The sequence below is a fragment of the Aulostomus chinensis genome, chromosome 15 (assembly GCF_037954235.1).
Source record: "Aulostomus chinensis isolate RoL2024-O1b breed Wild chromosome 15, RoL_Achi_v1.0, whole genome shotgun sequence".
Lineage (NCBI taxonomy): Eukaryota > Metazoa > Chordata > Actinopteri > Syngnathiformes > Aulostomidae > Aulostomus > Aulostomus chinensis.
The window spans coordinates 18,009,550-18,027,111 of record NC_141334.1 but is presented as its reverse complement, the minus strand read 5'-3'; the positions used below and the strand labels follow the sequence as shown (position 1 = coordinate 18,027,111).

General features: G+C 43.1%; 2 protein-coding genes and 1 long non-coding RNA gene across 3 annotated transcripts; all 3 read left to right on the top strand.

Moving 5' to 3' along the window:
- The first annotated feature begins 3,910 nt into the window (after positions 1 to 3,910).
- LOC147249030 (uncharacterized) lies at positions 3,911 to 5,415 on the top strand. Its single transcript, XM_086226785.1, has 2 exons — positions 3,911 to 5,005; positions 5,189 to 5,415. Exon 1 carries the CDS (start codon positions 4,048 to 4,050, stop codon positions 4,900 to 4,902), a length of 855 nt encoding a protein of 284 aa, XP_086082911.1. The 5' UTR covers positions 3,911 to 4,047; the 3' UTR covers positions 4,903 to 5,005; positions 5,189 to 5,415.
- Positions 5,416 to 8,597: 3,182 nt separating this feature from the next.
- LOC147249029 (E3 SUMO-protein ligase ZBED1-like) lies at positions 8,598 to 10,524 on the top strand. The gene is made up of 2 exons (XM_086226885.1): positions 8,598 to 9,565; positions 9,747 to 10,524. Exons 1-2 carry the CDS (start codon positions 8,780 to 8,782, stop codon positions 10,254 to 10,256), a joined length of 1,296 nt encoding a protein of 431 aa, XP_086083011.1. The 5' UTR covers positions 8,598 to 8,779; the 3' UTR covers positions 10,257 to 10,524.
- Positions 10,525 to 13,871: 3,347 nt separating this feature from the next.
- On the top strand, positions 13,872 to 16,326 carry LOC147249028 (uncharacterized). The gene is made up of 3 exons (XR_015119519.1): positions 13,872 to 13,972; positions 14,148 to 14,355; positions 14,612 to 16,326. It is a non-coding gene; the product is annotated as an uncharacterized LOC147249028 (long non-coding RNA).
- The last annotated feature ends 1,236 nt before the right edge of the window (positions 16,327 to 17,562 follow it).

Below are 17,562 nucleotides of genomic sequence, written 5' to 3'. Positions count from 1 at the left end.
TCTGGATCCGTTGTCTCATACATGACATCACAACATCAGAGGTTTTGCTGTCACCTGCCAAGTCAGTCTGTGATGTCGTCTGTCATTTTTCTTCACTGACAAATCACTGCCAGTGATGAGTCAGCAAATTCTGACACAGATGTCTCACCGTTTTGGTGAAGTAATGCAGCGTTTTAAATAACGGTGTTTAAGCAGCAACTGATTTACTTTTGGTTGTCCCTTTTTCTCTCTCTTGGTCCTCTGATGGTTTTGTTAAACGCCAGTAAAGTTTCTCTTCGGTCTCTGACGTCCTCGACCCTGGAGTGCAGATCCAGGCTCATTCATTTTTCCCTGTCCCAACTGTGTGACACCATCATACCAGTTTATCTCAAGCTTTAATGTTGCTGGACCACATGTGAACACATAAATCTGACATTGAACAAGCCGTCCCCAGTGTAATTATATGTGTGAATAATATGTGACAATAACTTTCTTTAACACCTTTAACAAGTGGAGTCTGCGTATCTTCCCTGTGCCTGCAGTGAATGAAGTGATTTATGAGAGTGGTAAATATAATCTATGCAAACTGTATAAAATTAACTCGATTATTGTAGTCAGCCAAGGAATTACAAAGTTATGGGTAAATTTGACCTCTTCACGAATATTAACAATTGTTCGTGGAAAAATAGGGGAAAATATCCCCCAAAGTCACCAGTGCTGTGCTCCAATTGCGCATTTGTCAGACTGCGTTTTTTTTTCAGCGAGCAGGACAGAGACCTGACTGATACCTTCCTGTTGCTCCCGCTGCTGTCGAGCTGCAGAAGTGAAGGTAGCTATTTCCATACGGCTATTGCTGTGGATAGCGTGAATGCAAGTGGTACATCATGAAATGATGAAATACGCCTCGTCACTTGTGTTCGGCGTGCGTCTGTGTTACGTGCCATGACTTGAAGTGAACGTTTGAATCCGTCCCTGGCGGCACCATGGCTGGTTTGCCCGGACAAGTCGCTGCTTGGAGAAAGAAACATAACTCAGGGCTCTCAAGTTTTGTGAGATTTTACCGGCCACGACGGGGATTTTGTTGAGGTGGGGATGGATGTCTGACAAACGACGCATAAATTCATTCAAACAAAAATATTTATTGACTTTTTCCTGTGTGTTCACACCTAACGCAAATTCGCACAAACAGTTTCCATTCAAAGTCTATGCAAATGTGCGAATGATGCGAATTTTCAGTCGAGCAGGTGCGAATGAGGTTGCGAATTCACGAGGCGAAATATTAGCCATTTGCGCAAGTTGAAAATATTGAACTTTGGCGAAAAATTCGCGTCAAGACAGCCAATCAGCTTCGAGGATGTCCCAATGTCTGCTGACTGTGACTGACAAGATGGCGGACAAGCTGATTGTGGCAATGTGTGGAAAACCAGGTGCTATATGACACTACGTATCAAAATGACAAGAACCAGTTGAATAAATTGGTGTCCATTCGTGAAATTCTGTCACCGATCCTAGCTGGCAGGTTGTCAAACTGGCCAGTCGTCATCCAAAAATACCGCTTGAAGCGGCGGTTATCCACACGGAGCCCCTGGAGGAGCTCGGTTCACTGAGCGGTGAAGTTCACCGAGCTGAGCTCGCCTCTACATGGTGTTGATAACCCAGATACCACGGCGTTTAGTTTTCCGACGTATTTCTGCCTTCCACGGCAGGTACAACGCAACAGTTCTGTGAATATTCATGGTGAAATGACGGAAAGAAACGTTGCAGGAAATACTTGTTACTTGGGCAGGAGAGCAAATTAGCGTATTTGCGTGAATGACGCGATGCGAAATTCACATTCGCATTTGGTGTGAAAACGGCGTTACATTTCACATGAGCATTTTGCTGCTTGTGTATGTGTGTTAATTCAGTGTGTGTGTGTGTGTGTGTTAATTGTAAGAGTTTGTGGCTTGCTTTGAGGCCTTTAGGTCAGGGGTTGGTGGCTCCTGCTTGTAACACTGGCTCTAAACCAACCATTTCTTGGTCTTGTTTAGACCAACCATGGAGAACACCCTCCCAGCATCAGCATTTTAATGTGGGAGGACAAGCACAGATGTGGCGATCTTTGAAAGCCTTCCATACTGCCTCAAACCGCTCACCTTTAAAAAAAACTAACCAAGAGTGTCTATTGCTCCAATGCTTAGCTTTTCTTATGTTTTATTGATTATACACATGGTGTTGCATAATATTTCTCCCCTTGCTCTTTGTTGAGGAAGTACTCCCCCACAACTCCTCAACACTGATGGTGGCAGGTTCTTTGGGCATGGGGATGTCCATGAGCTGGTCGTCCAGGAACTCCTCGCTCACTTTATCCTGTTCCTGTGGCCCATGGAACGGAAGTAGTTCCAGAAATTTTAAAAAAAAAAAAAAATCACCATGTGTGAAGAATGAATGAATTTTTTTTGTGACCATGATAAAAATTGAACTGAATACTTAACGTATTAAATATGTGAAATCCTGGAAAATGTGGAGACCCTTGCCTGTCTACAAAGTAGAGGCATCTTCCTCCCCACACTCATTCCTCTGCTGGACATCAACAAATCCAGCATGTCTCAGAAGGGCCTCATTGAAGGGGGGTTCTTGAGTCCATACTCCACTGCCCGTACTAACTGTAACTAACCCAAACCCTAAAAAAACTTAAAAACAACTTTATTTCATTCGATTTTATTCATTAACAACATCTCTTCACACATTTCATACACACTCATTCCACAACCATGTCATTGATGTTTATTGCTCCAGAAAACACATTGGCAATCTTGGATGGCTTTGATGAACGCCAATGGGGACACAGAGGCATTTTTTAGGATGGATGACATCCATGTGGCTGTCCGTCCTGCCTATCTGGATGACAGTCACGACATGTCGTTCAAATACGACACCGATGGAGTGGTTTTGGAGATAAATAAACTCCATATGCTTCAGGCAAGACTCCACTTCCTCTTTCTACCTGAGTTTTTGCCACAGGGCTCTCAGAGACAATGGCCAGTGTTAAAAAAGCATATTCACTTACAAGAGTATTCGGCTAGAGTGCTTAAAGAGTGGAAAAATGCGCATGGGGTCCTGTTGGCCTACGTTGATGGGGGTAAATCTTTCCTTATCTGAATCAGTAAGAGTTACTGATATTAACTTTTATTGGTAATTATCAGGTCTGACCTACGAGCAATTAAGAGATAATTTTTACCCAATTTTATTAAGTAGCTGTTGAATATACACATAAATGTGTGGTAAATTTGAATTTAAATGTCCAAAGGCGACAAGAAGAGAGGACCTGGAGGTCCCAATAAAGAATTACTAGATAGGCTGTTTCGTGTTTCAGGTTCAAAATCCAAATCTTCCACTCGACCTGAGAATGAGAATTCCACAACAAGCCTGCTATGAACGACCAGAAAGGATCTGAAAGTCTGTCAGCTTCAGATGAGTTCATTCATGGTTTATTTAAGGATGATGGAAAAACTGCCAGGAAAATGGAGTCAGGGTGGCTCAGAGAAGACTCTGTCAAACGACAACCCCACAAATGGACCTGGTCAGTCCCCTGCTACCCCTGCGGGGATCGTTCCCCGCAGGAAGACTGTCAGATTTAAGATGGATAATGACAGTGTGTTCGGCCAAGAGAAAACACCAAGACCCAACACCCCTACTCGATCCCGCAATACAAGAGACCGGCTGGAAGAATTCCTTGCCAGCGATGCCAGACAGTTCCTCCAGGAGACCTCCACACACACGGCCAAACAATCAAAGCCAGAGGTCTCCAGAGGACAAGTGACAGAGGACGGAGAAGACAAGCTGTTTGGAGCTGACAGACCAGGCCTCAAGGGTCATGAGGAGAGAGAGGACAAATAGACAGCAAGAATATTTGGACTGAAAAATACGCCGTCCAAGAGAGAGGACAACACTCTTCCGTTCCTCAACAACCACCAACAACACAGCCCAACCAATCACGCCTCTCCTGCCACAGGAAAGAACACCCAGGGAGCAGTTCCAGGACAAAGCTGTTTAAATCTGCAGCAGCTGTTAGAACAACAGCAGCTGATGCAGTCGAAGCTCACGGAACTGACTGAACAGCGACAAGTGGATCAGGCTCGTATCCTCCAGCTGGAGGAACTGGTAAAAGCTCTGCAACTGGAGCGAGACCAGAGCCAGACGTTGCTCCAGAGTGTCCAGCAGCAGCATAGAAAGGACGTAGAAGTCTTGGAAATGACACACAAGGCTAATGTGAAGTGTCTTGAGGAGTCGGCAGCCCAGAGCAACACACAACTGCGTGAGACCTGCAACGATGTCTCCGCCCAGTTGGAAAAAGTGAAAGCTCAGCTGTGTGAAAGTGAGCAGCAGCTTGGAGAAGTGACAGCAGAGTACAGGACAGTGATGCAAGACTGGGCAGAGGAGAAGAGGAAGCTGGCAGAAGACTGGAAGAACTTCCATGCCAAGGAAAAGGAAAGACGTCAGAAGGCTGAACAAGAGGCCAGCAGAGTGGCACAGGAACAAGAGGGACTGAGGCATCGTGCTGAAGAGCTGAGAGAGAAGGAGATGGTTGTGGCACAGGAGAGAGAGACTCTGAAGCAACAGAGAGAGGAGCTGGACAGAGAGAAAGAGAGCGTGACAAACATGGCCCTGGCGGTCATGACAAAAGCCAAGGAGGGGGAGAAACTAAGCCAGGAGGCTGCTGAAATGTATCAGCACGGAGAAGCGCAGCTGAAGGAAGCCGAACGTGCTGAGGCAGCATCTGCGTTGAGGCTGGCACAAATCCAGGCTCGACAAGAGCAAGAGAGGATGAAGGTGAAACCCTCTGCTCACAGGAAACAGTTGCTCGACCTGAAGAAGGAGATCGAGCTTCTGAAAAGTTCCAGCCATGTCCCAAGTCTCAGGAAACCCAGGACCCTGTTTTAGCTGTGAGAGCTTTGGCTCAACACCTGCAGCAGGCTCAAGGGTCCTGGTCTGGGAGGCAGCTCAGAGAGACGGACATGGAAAACCTCTTCACTAAAAGGACCAGGTAAGAGATTTTAGGGCTGGACCTGTGAAAGTTTGAATATGTCTGAATGAATAATCTACCTAATTTCCCCCTTTTGGACTGGACTGCTGAGATGTGTATGTGACAACCAGAACAGATCCAGTCTATTATCATTATTAGAAGGTTGTCTTCATGAATTTCCATTGTATTTCATTTCTAAAAAAGGAAGCACCAGTGATGGAGGACTTTCACCAGGCCTTTGTGGAGCTGAGCCCAGCAGACACCTCTTCCTGGGGCTCACAGTCCAACCCAGGATACCAAAGATGGAGCGAGACAACACCTGGCCTGACCTGGCCACATATGAGGGGAACGAAGGGGAGGGGACAAAGTCAGGGCCCCATTTTCTTCATCTTTGACCAGAAGGACAACATGGAACTTTTCATTTGGTGTCCGATGTCCATTAATAGTTCAGTGTTTGTGAATGTATGTGAATTTTGTAAATTGTTATTTATTAAAAAAAAACAACCCTGATATTCATCATTTTGTATTGGATTGTTTAATTATAAAGGAGTCATGATGTAATTCCTGTTTTCTACCTTCAAACATACGGAAGTGGTTGTGTTTGTTGATGGGGGTCTATATTCTCAACACAGCTCTGAGTGGTTCGTGCTGATCCAGAGTCAGTATTTATTAGATCAGCTTCTCCACTCCAAAAGATCCTCAGATTTTTTTTTTCCACTGAAGAAATGTGATTTAGTAGAAATCACTTGTTTGATCTGAGCCTCAAAACATACATGACATCAATCGTACTCATGAAGTACTGATATCAGTTCAGTTGTTTATTAAGAATAGAAAACTCTTGAACAGGGGACCTGCATGGATCAAAACCAATCCATGCATCCAACATTTTAATATTTGTGAAACCAATGCAAAGAAAACCAAGCACTTTCAAGGGGATGTGAACGGAACGTGGACGGCGACTGTTTCTGCACTGATGTCTTTTTTTTTGGACACTTTTTGATGTGAAAACATTTTAGACCTTTTGGGTAAAACATGAACTTTGCCTGACACCCACGAATGTATTTGTGAAACTTTTATTCCATTTGTGAAAATGCCAAAGGGGATATTCCTCCATTTCTGTTGTATTCCTAGACCTCATAAAACCAGGGCCAGATGAAAAACCACTGCACCTAGACTTGTCAAATCTGGACTGGATTATCCTGCAGAGGTGGCAGACTCATTAAAAGACAGTCTCTGATTCGTGAAACCTTTATTTGATGTGTGAAAATGCAATAAAATCACATTTCACTGCTTTTTTTAGGCATATAGACCACATTAGACCAGATCTAGATGAAAAACCACTGAACCCAGACTTGTCAAATCTGGACTGGATTATCCTGCAGAGGTGGTAGACAAATATAAAGACAGTCTCTGATTTGTGAAACCTTTATTTGTGAAAATGCAAGAAAGTCACATTTCACTGCTTTTTTTCCTCATCTAGTCTCCGTTAGACCAGGTCCGGATTAAAAACCACTGCACCTAGACTTTTCAAATCAGGACTGGATTATCCTGCAGAGGTGGCAGACTCATAAAAAGAAAGTCTATGATTTGTGAAACCTTTATTTGATTTATGAGATTGCAATAAATCCACATTTTACTGCTTTTTTCCTCATCTGGTCCACATTAGACCACGTCCAGATGAAAACCACTGCACCTAGACTTGTCAAATCTGGACTGGATTATCCTGCAGAGGTGGCAGACTCATAAAAAGACAGTCTCTGATTCGTGAAACCTTTATTTGATGTGTGAAAATGCAATAAAATCACATGTCACTGCTTTTTTTTAGGCATATAGACCACATTAGACCAGATCTAGATGAAAAACCACTGAACCCAGACTTGTCAAATCTGGACTGGATTATCCTGCAGAGGTGGTAGACAAATATAAAGACAGTCTCTGATTTGTGAAACCTTTATTTGTGAAAATGCAAGAAAGTCACATTTCACTGCTTTTTTTCCTCATCTAGTCTCCGTTAGACCAGGTCCGGATTAAAAACCACTGCACCTAGACTTTTCAAATCAGGACTGGATTATCCTGCAGAGGTGGTAGACAAATATAAAGACAGTTTCTGATTTGTGAAACCTGTATTTGATTTTTGAAAATGCAATAAATCCACATTTTACTGCTTTTTTTCCTCATCTAGTCCACATTAGACCAGGTCCAGATGAAAAACCACTGCACCTAGACTTATCAAATCTGGACTGGATTATCCTGCAGAGGTGGTAGACAAATATAAAGACAGTCTCTGATTTGTGAAACCTTTATTTGATTTGTGAAAATGCAAAATCACATTTCACTGCTTTTTCTTTCATCTGGTAGGGTTGCGTCTCTTACCCGTACAATTTAGAGAATGACTCATCTCCACAGATCATGTTCTGATAATATGAACACGTTGAAGCATCCCGCAGCAGGAGCCAACGACCCGAGCCTTTGATTTGAGGGTTGTTACAGTGTTTTTTCTGTTTGCTTCTGCTTCTTCATTTGATACGTAGTTACAGTTACCTTGGTTTTGGCTGCATGACATCACAGGCTTCCAGACTCCTAAGTGTCCTCTTTAAGTTAACAGTGCACTAAACATTTTGAAGAATAAAACTTTTTGGGGCGATCCATAATGACCCGTACTTCTTTTTCTTTTCTTTTTTAAGACATTAAATAACTTGGACAAACAATTTAACTAGCACTTGGATTATTGGGGGGGGGGGGGGGGGGAATTAAATATGTGTGGGTGCAGCCCCTCGGCAGAATCCTGGGTGCTATGGTCGCGTATATATGCGTGTATATGCTATGGTCGCGTATATATATATATATACATATATATATATATATATATATATATATATATACATATATATATATATTAGTGGTGTCAACAATAATCGATTCGGCGATGCATCGTAATGCGGGGCATGGCCGATTCAGCATCGATGCGGCAATGTGCCTGAATCGATTATGTCGCTATTTGTTTTCGGGCCTCGAGAGAACAATAAAGTTGTCAAGTTTCAATTACTTCTGGTGGCATTTCCGGAGCAACGTCGCGATGTAGCCACATGCTCAGCGGCGGCGCTAGCTAGCGCAACAGCAGCACTGTAAGCATGGCTGAAGCGCGGAGAGATGACCGCGAAAGGCAGGTGATTAAAAACGCACCCAAAGTTTGGAAAGCGGACTTATGGGCACACTTCGGATTCTATGAAGTTGATGGGAAACTAGACAAGACTTATGCGGTGTGTAAAACCTGCCACATGAAGATTAAGCACGTTGGAAATACAACTAACTTCACGAACCATGTTGATCGTTGGCATCCTGAGTTGGCTTCAACAACAACACATAAAGTCGACACATCCCAGCCAAGAAGTGACGAGTCACTGGTGTCAACATTGCCACACAACTCCGAGAGAGCCAAGAGGATCACACGATCGGTGGCGCGCTTCATAGCGAAGGATCTACGACCCTATTCTGTTGTGGAAAATGCGGGTTTTCGCCACATGCTTAAAACAATTGAGCCCCGGTATAAGCTACCGACAAGAGCTACCTTCACCGATTCTGTGCTTCCCGCATTGTACAAAGAAACCAAAGAAAAGGTAATGGAATCCATGTCAGTCAGAAGCCAGTCGTGTAGCAGTTACAACTGATGCCTGGACTTCAGTAGCAACAGATTCCCATGGAACCATTACTGCACATTATGTTAGCGAAGATTGGCAGATTGTATCACACGTGTTCCAGACAAGAGCAGTTTACGAGAGCCACACTAGTGCTCATATGGCGAGTCTACTCTTGGATGTTGTGGAGGAATGGCAGCTAACAGATAAAAGTGTTGTGCTGGTGACGGACAACGCCGCTAATATGATAAGTGCTGCTGAAATTGGGAAGTTCCCTCATGTTAAGTGCTTCGCGCACACGTTGAACCTCGCTGCACAGCGGGCGCTTCAATTACCGACGGTCTCCAGGCTTCTGGGGAGAGTCCAACGTATCTCGGCATACTTCCACCGCAGCACAAAGGCAAAGCACCTATTTGAAGAAAACCAGCGAATCGTTCTTAAACTGACACGTCCTCTTAAACTGATAACCGATGTCACCACAAGGTGGAATAGTGCTCATGATATGATGGAGGGGTTTTTGCAACTGCAAGCTGCAGTGCATGCCACCCTGCTGTCACCTGCCCTCAGTGTAGAAGAAAGTGACATCGTGACTCTCAGCAGAGCAGATCTGGCTAACGTGGAGGAAGCAGTGAAGACATTAAAACCATTGAAGGATGCCACTGTTTTTATGTCAGAGGAGAGCAGTCCTACAGTCAGCCTCATTGCACCAGTATATGCCCAACTCCTCCAGAGCATGTCAGACACTATTGGAGACCAACCACTGATCCGCGATGTGAAGAATGCCATCAAAACAGATCTCCTTAAGAGGTACAACAGTGGGGCAGAGAAGAAAATTCTTCACACATGCTCTGCCCTTGATCCTCGCTTTAAGGGGTTACCTTTCCTGACAGAGGAGGAGAGGTTGGATGTCTACGCAGGAGTGACTTCAGAAGCTGCATCCCTGGAGGTAATTAAATTCTTCTTGTAAAACTCACATAATAAATGTAATAATAAATGTTAAATAAGAAGCTACATAGTCAGCAAAATGTTAAGACTGAGAAAAATAGTTATCTGTTGTGATGTTAGCATTGGCTGAGAAAGTGCTGCTAACTGCTGTTTTTTGCTCTTATTTATTTGTTCAAACACAGTCTGAGAAGAGACATAAGACAGAAGTAGATGAAGCGGCTCGTGAAACAGAAAGTTCAGGAATCAAGGAAGAGTTGCTGTCTGTGGATGATGTGTCCGACTCAGCAGGCCCCTCTGCTCCCAGAAGAAGGGCCTCATCGCTGCTTTTGAGTTTGCTGGGACCTGCTTTCAATGACATCGGTGAACCTGCATTCAATGACATCGGTGAACCTGCAGTACAAAGTAAGACTGTCGATGCCAGTGCTGAGGAGGAAATGGACTTGTACTGTAGATCCCCATCTGTGCCTCTCTCTGAGGATCCCTTGGAGTGGTGGCATCGCCATATGGGCACATTTCCTCTCCTCTCTAGGTTGGCAAAGATATACTTGTGCGTCCCAGGGACAGGTGTGTCAGCAGAGAGAGTGTTCTCCACTGCAGGAGATGTTATCACTGCAAAAAGAAGCACTCTCAAACCGGACCATGTTGATCAGCTTGTGTTCTTACACAAGAACCTTGAAATTCCCAAATGCTGAACTCTGAGAAGTTTTGATGCAGGCTCAGGTCAAACTATAGATTTTCTCACTCTGAAACAGATTGTTGATGATGTACTTAGAAGAAGTTATTTGAACAAATTTGTTAGTAGGCTAAGCCTACTCAATCAATTTTTGGTTTACTTTACAAGGCATTTCACATCTTGATATTTTGTTGTATGCAACTGATGTGATTGCCAGATAGGATTCTCATCTCAGGTATATAATTTCCATTTTCATAAAGCTGCTAAGCTTCTGTTTTGTTAAGAAATGTTGCACTTGACTTTACTACTTGAAATAAAGTTTCAAAGTAATAAGTGGTTACTGTGTTTAACTGAATATTTTTATTGCTGGGTGCCTGTTGTTACGGTAGTGTAAGTGTAATTACTGATTCATGTTTGCACAGGAGTTCAGGAAGTGCCTTGTCTTAAAGCTGCTTTTTTACTGTGTGTGAAAAAGCACTTATGGTCAGTAGAATTTTGATGCATTGCAATGCATCGCAATGCATTGTAGAATCGAATCGAATCGAATCGTTACCTGCTGAATCGTAATCGAATCGAATCGTGAGGGCAGTGCCAATGCACACCCCTAATAAATATATATATATATATATATATATATATATATATATATATATATACATATACATATACACATATATACAGTATATATGTATTTATATATATATACACATATACATATATACAGTATATATGTATTTATATATATATATACACACACACAGTATATATGTATATATATATGTGTGTGTATTCACACATATACATGGCATATATATGGTAATGAAGGGGGGGGGGCACAGAAAAATTCAATATTTGATAAATACTGACAGCACTCAGATAAATACTGATCAGCCCCTCCCTGCAAAAAAAAGTTTGCATGTGAGCACTGTTTTCTACTCCAAGTTACCATTATAAATGCATGTTTCTTTCATTACTAAGGCTTCAAAATGAAGAAATTAAGAAGAGGTCAGAGACACGGCCTTCCAGATTTATGGACAGAGTCAGGAGGACAGGACCAAATCCTCACTGAACTGTCAGCTTTTGAAAATCTTACTCAAAAGATACGTTGGAATCACCCCAAGTGGGAAATGTGGGCAGGAAAAATATTCAAGGACAAGAATTAAAAAAAAAGAAATGGCTGTACACTGTATGGCACAGTGACGGAAGGTTCATTAAAACAAGGGTGTTGTTGAGGCAGAAAGAAAGGAATACATGTACTTCTCAATACTATGAAAATGATCAGTGTGATACAAGGGAGCACAAGCAGTTGGTATGAACAGAAAGTGACTCTGGTGAAAAGGCAACTGAGGAAAAAAAGAGGGTGAGGAAACAAGTGACAGACTCTGAGATGAAGGAAAGACTTGAAGAAAATTAACAAGAAGATGAGGAAAAAAGACACAGACTCTGAGATGAAGGAAAGAATTGAAGAAAATTAACAAGAAGATGAAGAAAAGCAGTGGTCAGCACTGTGGCCTCACAGCAAGAAGGTTCCGGGTTCGAGTCCCGGCTCCAGCACGGGATCTTTCTGTGTGGAGTCTCCATGTTCTCCCTGTTCCTGCGTGGGTTCTCTCTGGTACTCCAGCTTCCTCCCACAGTCCAAAGACATCAAGAGGGGACGAGGCTGATTGATACTCTAAATTGACCGTAGGTATGAATGTGAGTGTGAATGGTTGTTTGTCTCTCTATGTTGGCCCTGCGATGGACTGGTGACCTGTCCAGGGTGAACCCTGCCTCTCGCCCGTTGACGCTGGGATAGGCTCCAGCCCCCCGCGACCCTTAATGTGTAGGAATAAGCGGAAGATGACGATGGATGGATGGATGAGGAAAAAAGACAGAGTCTGAGATGAAGGACAGACTTGAAGAAAATTAACAGGAAGATGAGGAAAAAAGACAGAGTCTGAGATGAAGGACAGACTTGAAGAAAATTAACAGGAAGATGAGGAAAAAAGACACACAGACTCTGAGATGAAGGACAGACTTGAAGAAAAGGAACAGTATGAAACTGAAGCAGTTCAAGAGGAGACCCATGTGGATCCCAGTGTTGTAAAAAGCATCAATAATGACGGTGCCTGTTAGTAGAGATGTTGTGAAACCACTGGAAATGGAGGAAGGCATAAAGAAAACACACGAAGAAACAATGGTTGTGACTGAAACCAGTGGAGATGAAATGTCTGAGTGCATTCAAACTGACAGCATTTTGTTTGTGGATGACACCTTATTTTGTATTTGTTGACGGCCAAATGATCCTAATGAGCCGTCTGCCCAATGGAGCCTGCAAAGACTGGTGTCACCCTGTTTGTGTTGGCTTCCAAAGTATTCAAGACATTGCTGCCATATCCCCATGGCACTGTCCTTCATGTACCACAGATACCCAAACCTCAGAGTTTGGAGATAAGGACCAGGTGAAGAGACGGTTATCTTTTGGAAAAGAATTGCCCTCTTGCCCGCAAGAGTTCAGTGTAAGCCTGACAAGAACGGAGTGGGCAGCAATTCAGCCAGCTGACAGAGGAGGACACAGAACCTTGAAGGAAGGCTGGCTGATGTTATGAGCCACAAAATAGGCTCTGTAAACAAGTTTGGTGTCCTGTCCTTCAAGACTAATAAATAAAATGCAGTCCAAGTCCAAAAACTGAAAGTGTCTGTTGGAGGGGTAAGGCTGTCTGCAAGTTTTCTGGTTGTACAACTTACTTCCTGTCCATAGAAGAAGACCCTGATGATACAGAAGGTGATATACCTGTAAATGTCAACGTCCAGGGAACAATTAAACACAGTTGCCATGAACAACACACCCCACACTGTCGCCTACCTGAACGCCTCACACTCAAAGGACTGCCTGGTCAATGGTCTCCCATGCTGGTCCATACAAAGCAACTGGTATCCACGGATGAAGACAAACTTCTAGCAGGAAATCTAAATGATGTGAAGTCTGTCCCAGTGCTACAAAAGATCCATCCATCCATTGTCTTCCACTTATTCCTATTAAGGGTAAATTCTTGTGGCTAAACACCATTGGGCGCTTCAAAGGGACCTCATGGGATGCGTATGGACAGAGGAAGACATGGTTGCACGTCCTCTTGAATTCCTCACGACAGTAGAAATCCTGCAACGGTGCAAGAATGCAGCTTGTCCTGTCGTGAGAAGAAGAGTCAACTGTGTTGACGTGGTGTAAGGATTTTTTTAATCTGGAGAATTAAAATGTATACATGTGTTTTGTAAATCAAATGACTGGACTTAATTTATTCTAAAACACCAAATACAGTCCTCATATGTTAACAAATATAGAGACTGGTCATATTTAATGTCATCTACATAGCTTACAAGCGTTTTGTTTATTTGTTTCAAGGTGTGAGGACTTCCCTACTCTACAGGTGGATATTGACAGGTGGATGACTGCATCCCTTCCAGCTCCTTGTAAAAGGTCATTCTCCAGTCTGCAAACTGGTGTTTCATTCCTACAAATCCTTCTCAAATGCAGTTCCACAGATCTACTCCCTATTAATCAGTTTACTAGTGTTTATTCTGTTCTACCTTTCATCTCAACAGAGGTCCTGTCCCGTGCACTGAAAGGACAGTGCAGCGTGTCTTTGTGAATGGACAGCCATGTCTTCTACTGGTCTCAGTGATACACAAAGACAAGCTCAGTCACAAGCTGCATCCTACAACTTTGTCACTCCTGGTGACAATTCTTGGTGGGAAGTAAGTACTGGAAAGACTTTAAAGTTTACTGTGTCACACTTAGGATTATATTAGTATTATATACAATAATTTATTGTCACTGGTTTGACTTATTTATGTATTTATTTTTGTTATGTTTGAATTAATTTGTGACTGTTCATCCCATTTTTCCACTCTACTCTCACCATCCACAAAGGTACGAGCCAGCTGCAGTGACGTACCGTCTGGGAACAAGAAATCCCTTTGTGGCATTCCACAAACGAGGCCCTGAGAAAGGCTGGCATTTTTTTGATGCCCTTGAAGAACTCGTCAAGCCTGGCAAGGGAGAACTTGTCAATGTTGACACATTTATGAGGAAGAAACTTAAGGCTGAGTGTAATGTCAGCCACATTGTCATGATCAGGGTAAGCATGGACCGCTAATTGTGGCATCAGACTGTCTTGACTTCTAAAACTGTTTTTCCTTTAATTTCCTCTCCTTTTTCCAACATAAAATAACAACATTCATGTCTATTGGTTCACAATGAAGAATTCTAACTATAACGACTGTTGATCAGATTTGCTCAGCTTATTGCTTCTACCATCTTCAAACTCTGGTGACATTCACTGATGGAGAAATTTGGTTTTAGTAGAAAAATAATTGGTATTTCTCTCGCTTCAGGACAAAGCAGCAGAAGCAGTTGAAGCCAGGTGGCAAAAAAAGGAAGAGCTTGTAACCTTCATTGTGGACCACAGTGGTGTAGATCAGTGGTCCCCAAACTACGGCCCGCAGGCCGGACACGGCCCGCCTCCACATTTGGCCCGGCCCCCTGAACAATACCAGCGACGCATTTTGATTTTTTTTCCATATGTGTGTATTTGTATTTGATAATAAAATTGATAGCGAGCTAGGAAGTATTTTCAATGTTAACTATTAAGATGTGTTCACACCAAACGTGACGTGAATTTTCACGTTGCTTTATTCGCACGAATTTGATCGCTGGATCAATATGTTTATATTCGCGTCATTTGCCAACAAAGCGACACGACAATTCGCATTGCCGTTTGGTGTGAACACAGTCAGTCAGTCACTATTTCATACACGCATAGAACGTGACATTCTCTTCCACCCTTCTGCAGTCTGTGCCCCTATCTGGCAACCCCCAGAAAAGAATCCTAGACCCAGAGAGGGTGATTTGGTAGTGTCATCATATATTTCCTGACTTTTTTTCTGTGAAGAACCCATTTTATTTGGTAGTGTGGCTTTCTGGAAAACAATACATTTTTACGTTTAGGCACCCCTGCGATCTTTTTCTGTTACAAACTGGCCCCCCATCAGAGAAGGGAAAAGTTATGTGGCCCTCACAGAAAAAAGTTTGGGGACCCCTGGTGGAGATGATAAACTAAAGGGAAGTCTCTACTTGACATGTAATAAATTTACCATTCCTATGGAACATTTTTGCAACAAAAAATGATCAAATTACAGGGAAACACTTAACCTGATCCGTTTAAAAAGTGAAGGATCACCTTGTGATGTAAAGTCATGTGATGTATTTAACACCCATGAACCAATTATGGAATCAGAGAATTAGAGATGCTGACTGCCTTGAGGAAAGCCTTCTTCTTTTCAGAAGCCCCACTTTTCTTTGAAAGGCCGGTGGGTCCCAATCATCTTTGATGATGATATGCAGCTGGACAGCATTGTGAAGGACCTGTCAGACTTCCTTGACAGCTGGGACACCCTCTCTCCTGAAGTCTGCACCATGGTGTCCTCCGACAGGATCAAATATATCCGGACCATAAGGCTTTCAGAGGAAGGTCAGTGGCTATTTGACTTACATTTAGGAACATAAACACATGAATGACAGTATTCCTGTTCCTTGTGCACTACAATTAAGAGAAGTGTTGGTCGTTGAGATTTGACCTCAGAAGATGTTACATTTCCTGTTCTATGAAGCACATATATTTCTGTTAGTTTCCATCTTTCAGTGCAGTACACTTGACAAGTTACGCCCCCAAAAACCCACAAGATGTGAGTTCTCGTAAAAAAACAACATTTTTCTATCTATCTATAAATGTTGCCTTCAACATAAAAGCAGAATCACAGACTCATGAAAATTAAGTATTAGGAACTTAGTTGACTTTGTTCGAAGGAATTGTACAAGACACCAACAAACGGAACGGCTGAAAGGTCCAAGCAGGCAGGAAGAAGCTCTTAAAAAAACTATTGAACAATCTTTGTGACAGAGGGGCAGAACCAAGGGGCAGCAGCCTCACATTATAATACATAACATTATGCTGTTATGCTATTGATGTACTTGTAACACACCTTTCTAAATGAAGAGTAAAGCTATCAAACATCTGAATTAATTTCCTTTTTGTAAAGTATGTCTAGGTGACACAGTGCAGTGTGTTACTCATGACTTGCAGGTCTACATTGTAAACTCTTGATCGTGGGGTAGAATCAAGATCATGTCTGCAGGAAGGCAGGAGGTCAGGTGGCGAGCAAAGGAGGGAACACAGGACAACTGGTGGCTCGGAAAAGGAGAGCAGGGTCTGAAATAACGGCAGATGTTAGGAAAACCAACAAACTGATCACTCATCAAAGATTCATGAGTTTGATGAGTACTGACAGAAAAGGTTCCCTGTACATGTCCTCATATTGTTCCAATGAAAACCAAGCACACTCACAGCTAAAGGGGTTGTAACACAGGCAACAGTCAAGGCTCCACAAGAGGTGAGAAAAATGACAGTGTCGGAAGCTGTGGGAGCGGTGGAACGTGGGCCGATGGAGCAAAGGAGAGGGCGCATCCTAATGTTGGGAGGTACATCTCCAAATGACCACCGTGTGAAGATGTGTTGAATGTTTCTCAAGAGAGAAACATACATTTCTACTGTTGTTTTGAAGTGAGAAGGAAGAACTATACATGTTTCTCCCAAACAAGATGGAGAGACGGGTGATAGAAAAATCCGGTTCTCGACCTGGACTGAAATGCACCTTTTTGGCATTCATTCATCGTATTCTGCTTATCCCTTACTATAGTAAGGGTCGTGGGGGGGTGGAGCCTATACCAGCAGCCTTCAGGTGAGAGGCAGGGTTCACCCTGGACAGGTCACCAGTCCATCACAGGACCAACACATAGAGACAGACAACCATTCACTCTCACAGTCACACCTACGGTCAATTTAGAGTATCAATCAGCCTCGTCCTCTCTTGATGTCTTTGGACTGTGGGAGGCAGCTGGAGTACCAGAGAGAACCCAGCAGGAACAGGGAGAACATGGAGACTCCACACAGGAAGATCCCTGATGGAGCCGGGACTCGAACCTGGAACCCTCTTGCTGTGAGGCGACAGTGCTGACCACTGCACCACCGTGCAGCCCATTACATGTTCCATACACTACTAATTTACTCACTCTTTGTCTTTGTCCATGCTAACAGTTTTGAACGTACATATTCCCCTGAGTGAATTTACATGCAACAGGGAGAATGCCTTCCTCCCACACGTTCAGACGTGGTTTTCTTTATTTAATATGGGATTTTGACAGCTCCCTTCTCCTTTTTTTAACGGAACTCCGTTCCGGCCATGAATATTTTACCAGAACTGCGTTACGGCTCACTTTCACCCCTGTA

What these genes read in the sequence shown, in the direction of transcription:
- LOC147249029 (XM_086226885.1), top strand. Translation starts at nt 8,780, where the DNA reads ATGGCGAGTCTACTCTTGGATGTTGTGGAGGAATGGCAGCTAACAGAT. An exon ending in CAGAAGCTGCATCCCTGGAG is followed by an intron (nt 9,566 to 9,746) that starts GTAATTAAATTC and finishes GTTCAAACACAG; the next exon opens with TCTGAGAAGAGACATAAGAC.
- LOC147249030 (XM_086226785.1), top strand. Translation starts at nt 4,048, where the DNA reads ATGCAGTCGAAGCTCACGGAACTGACTGAACAGCGACAAGTGGATCAG.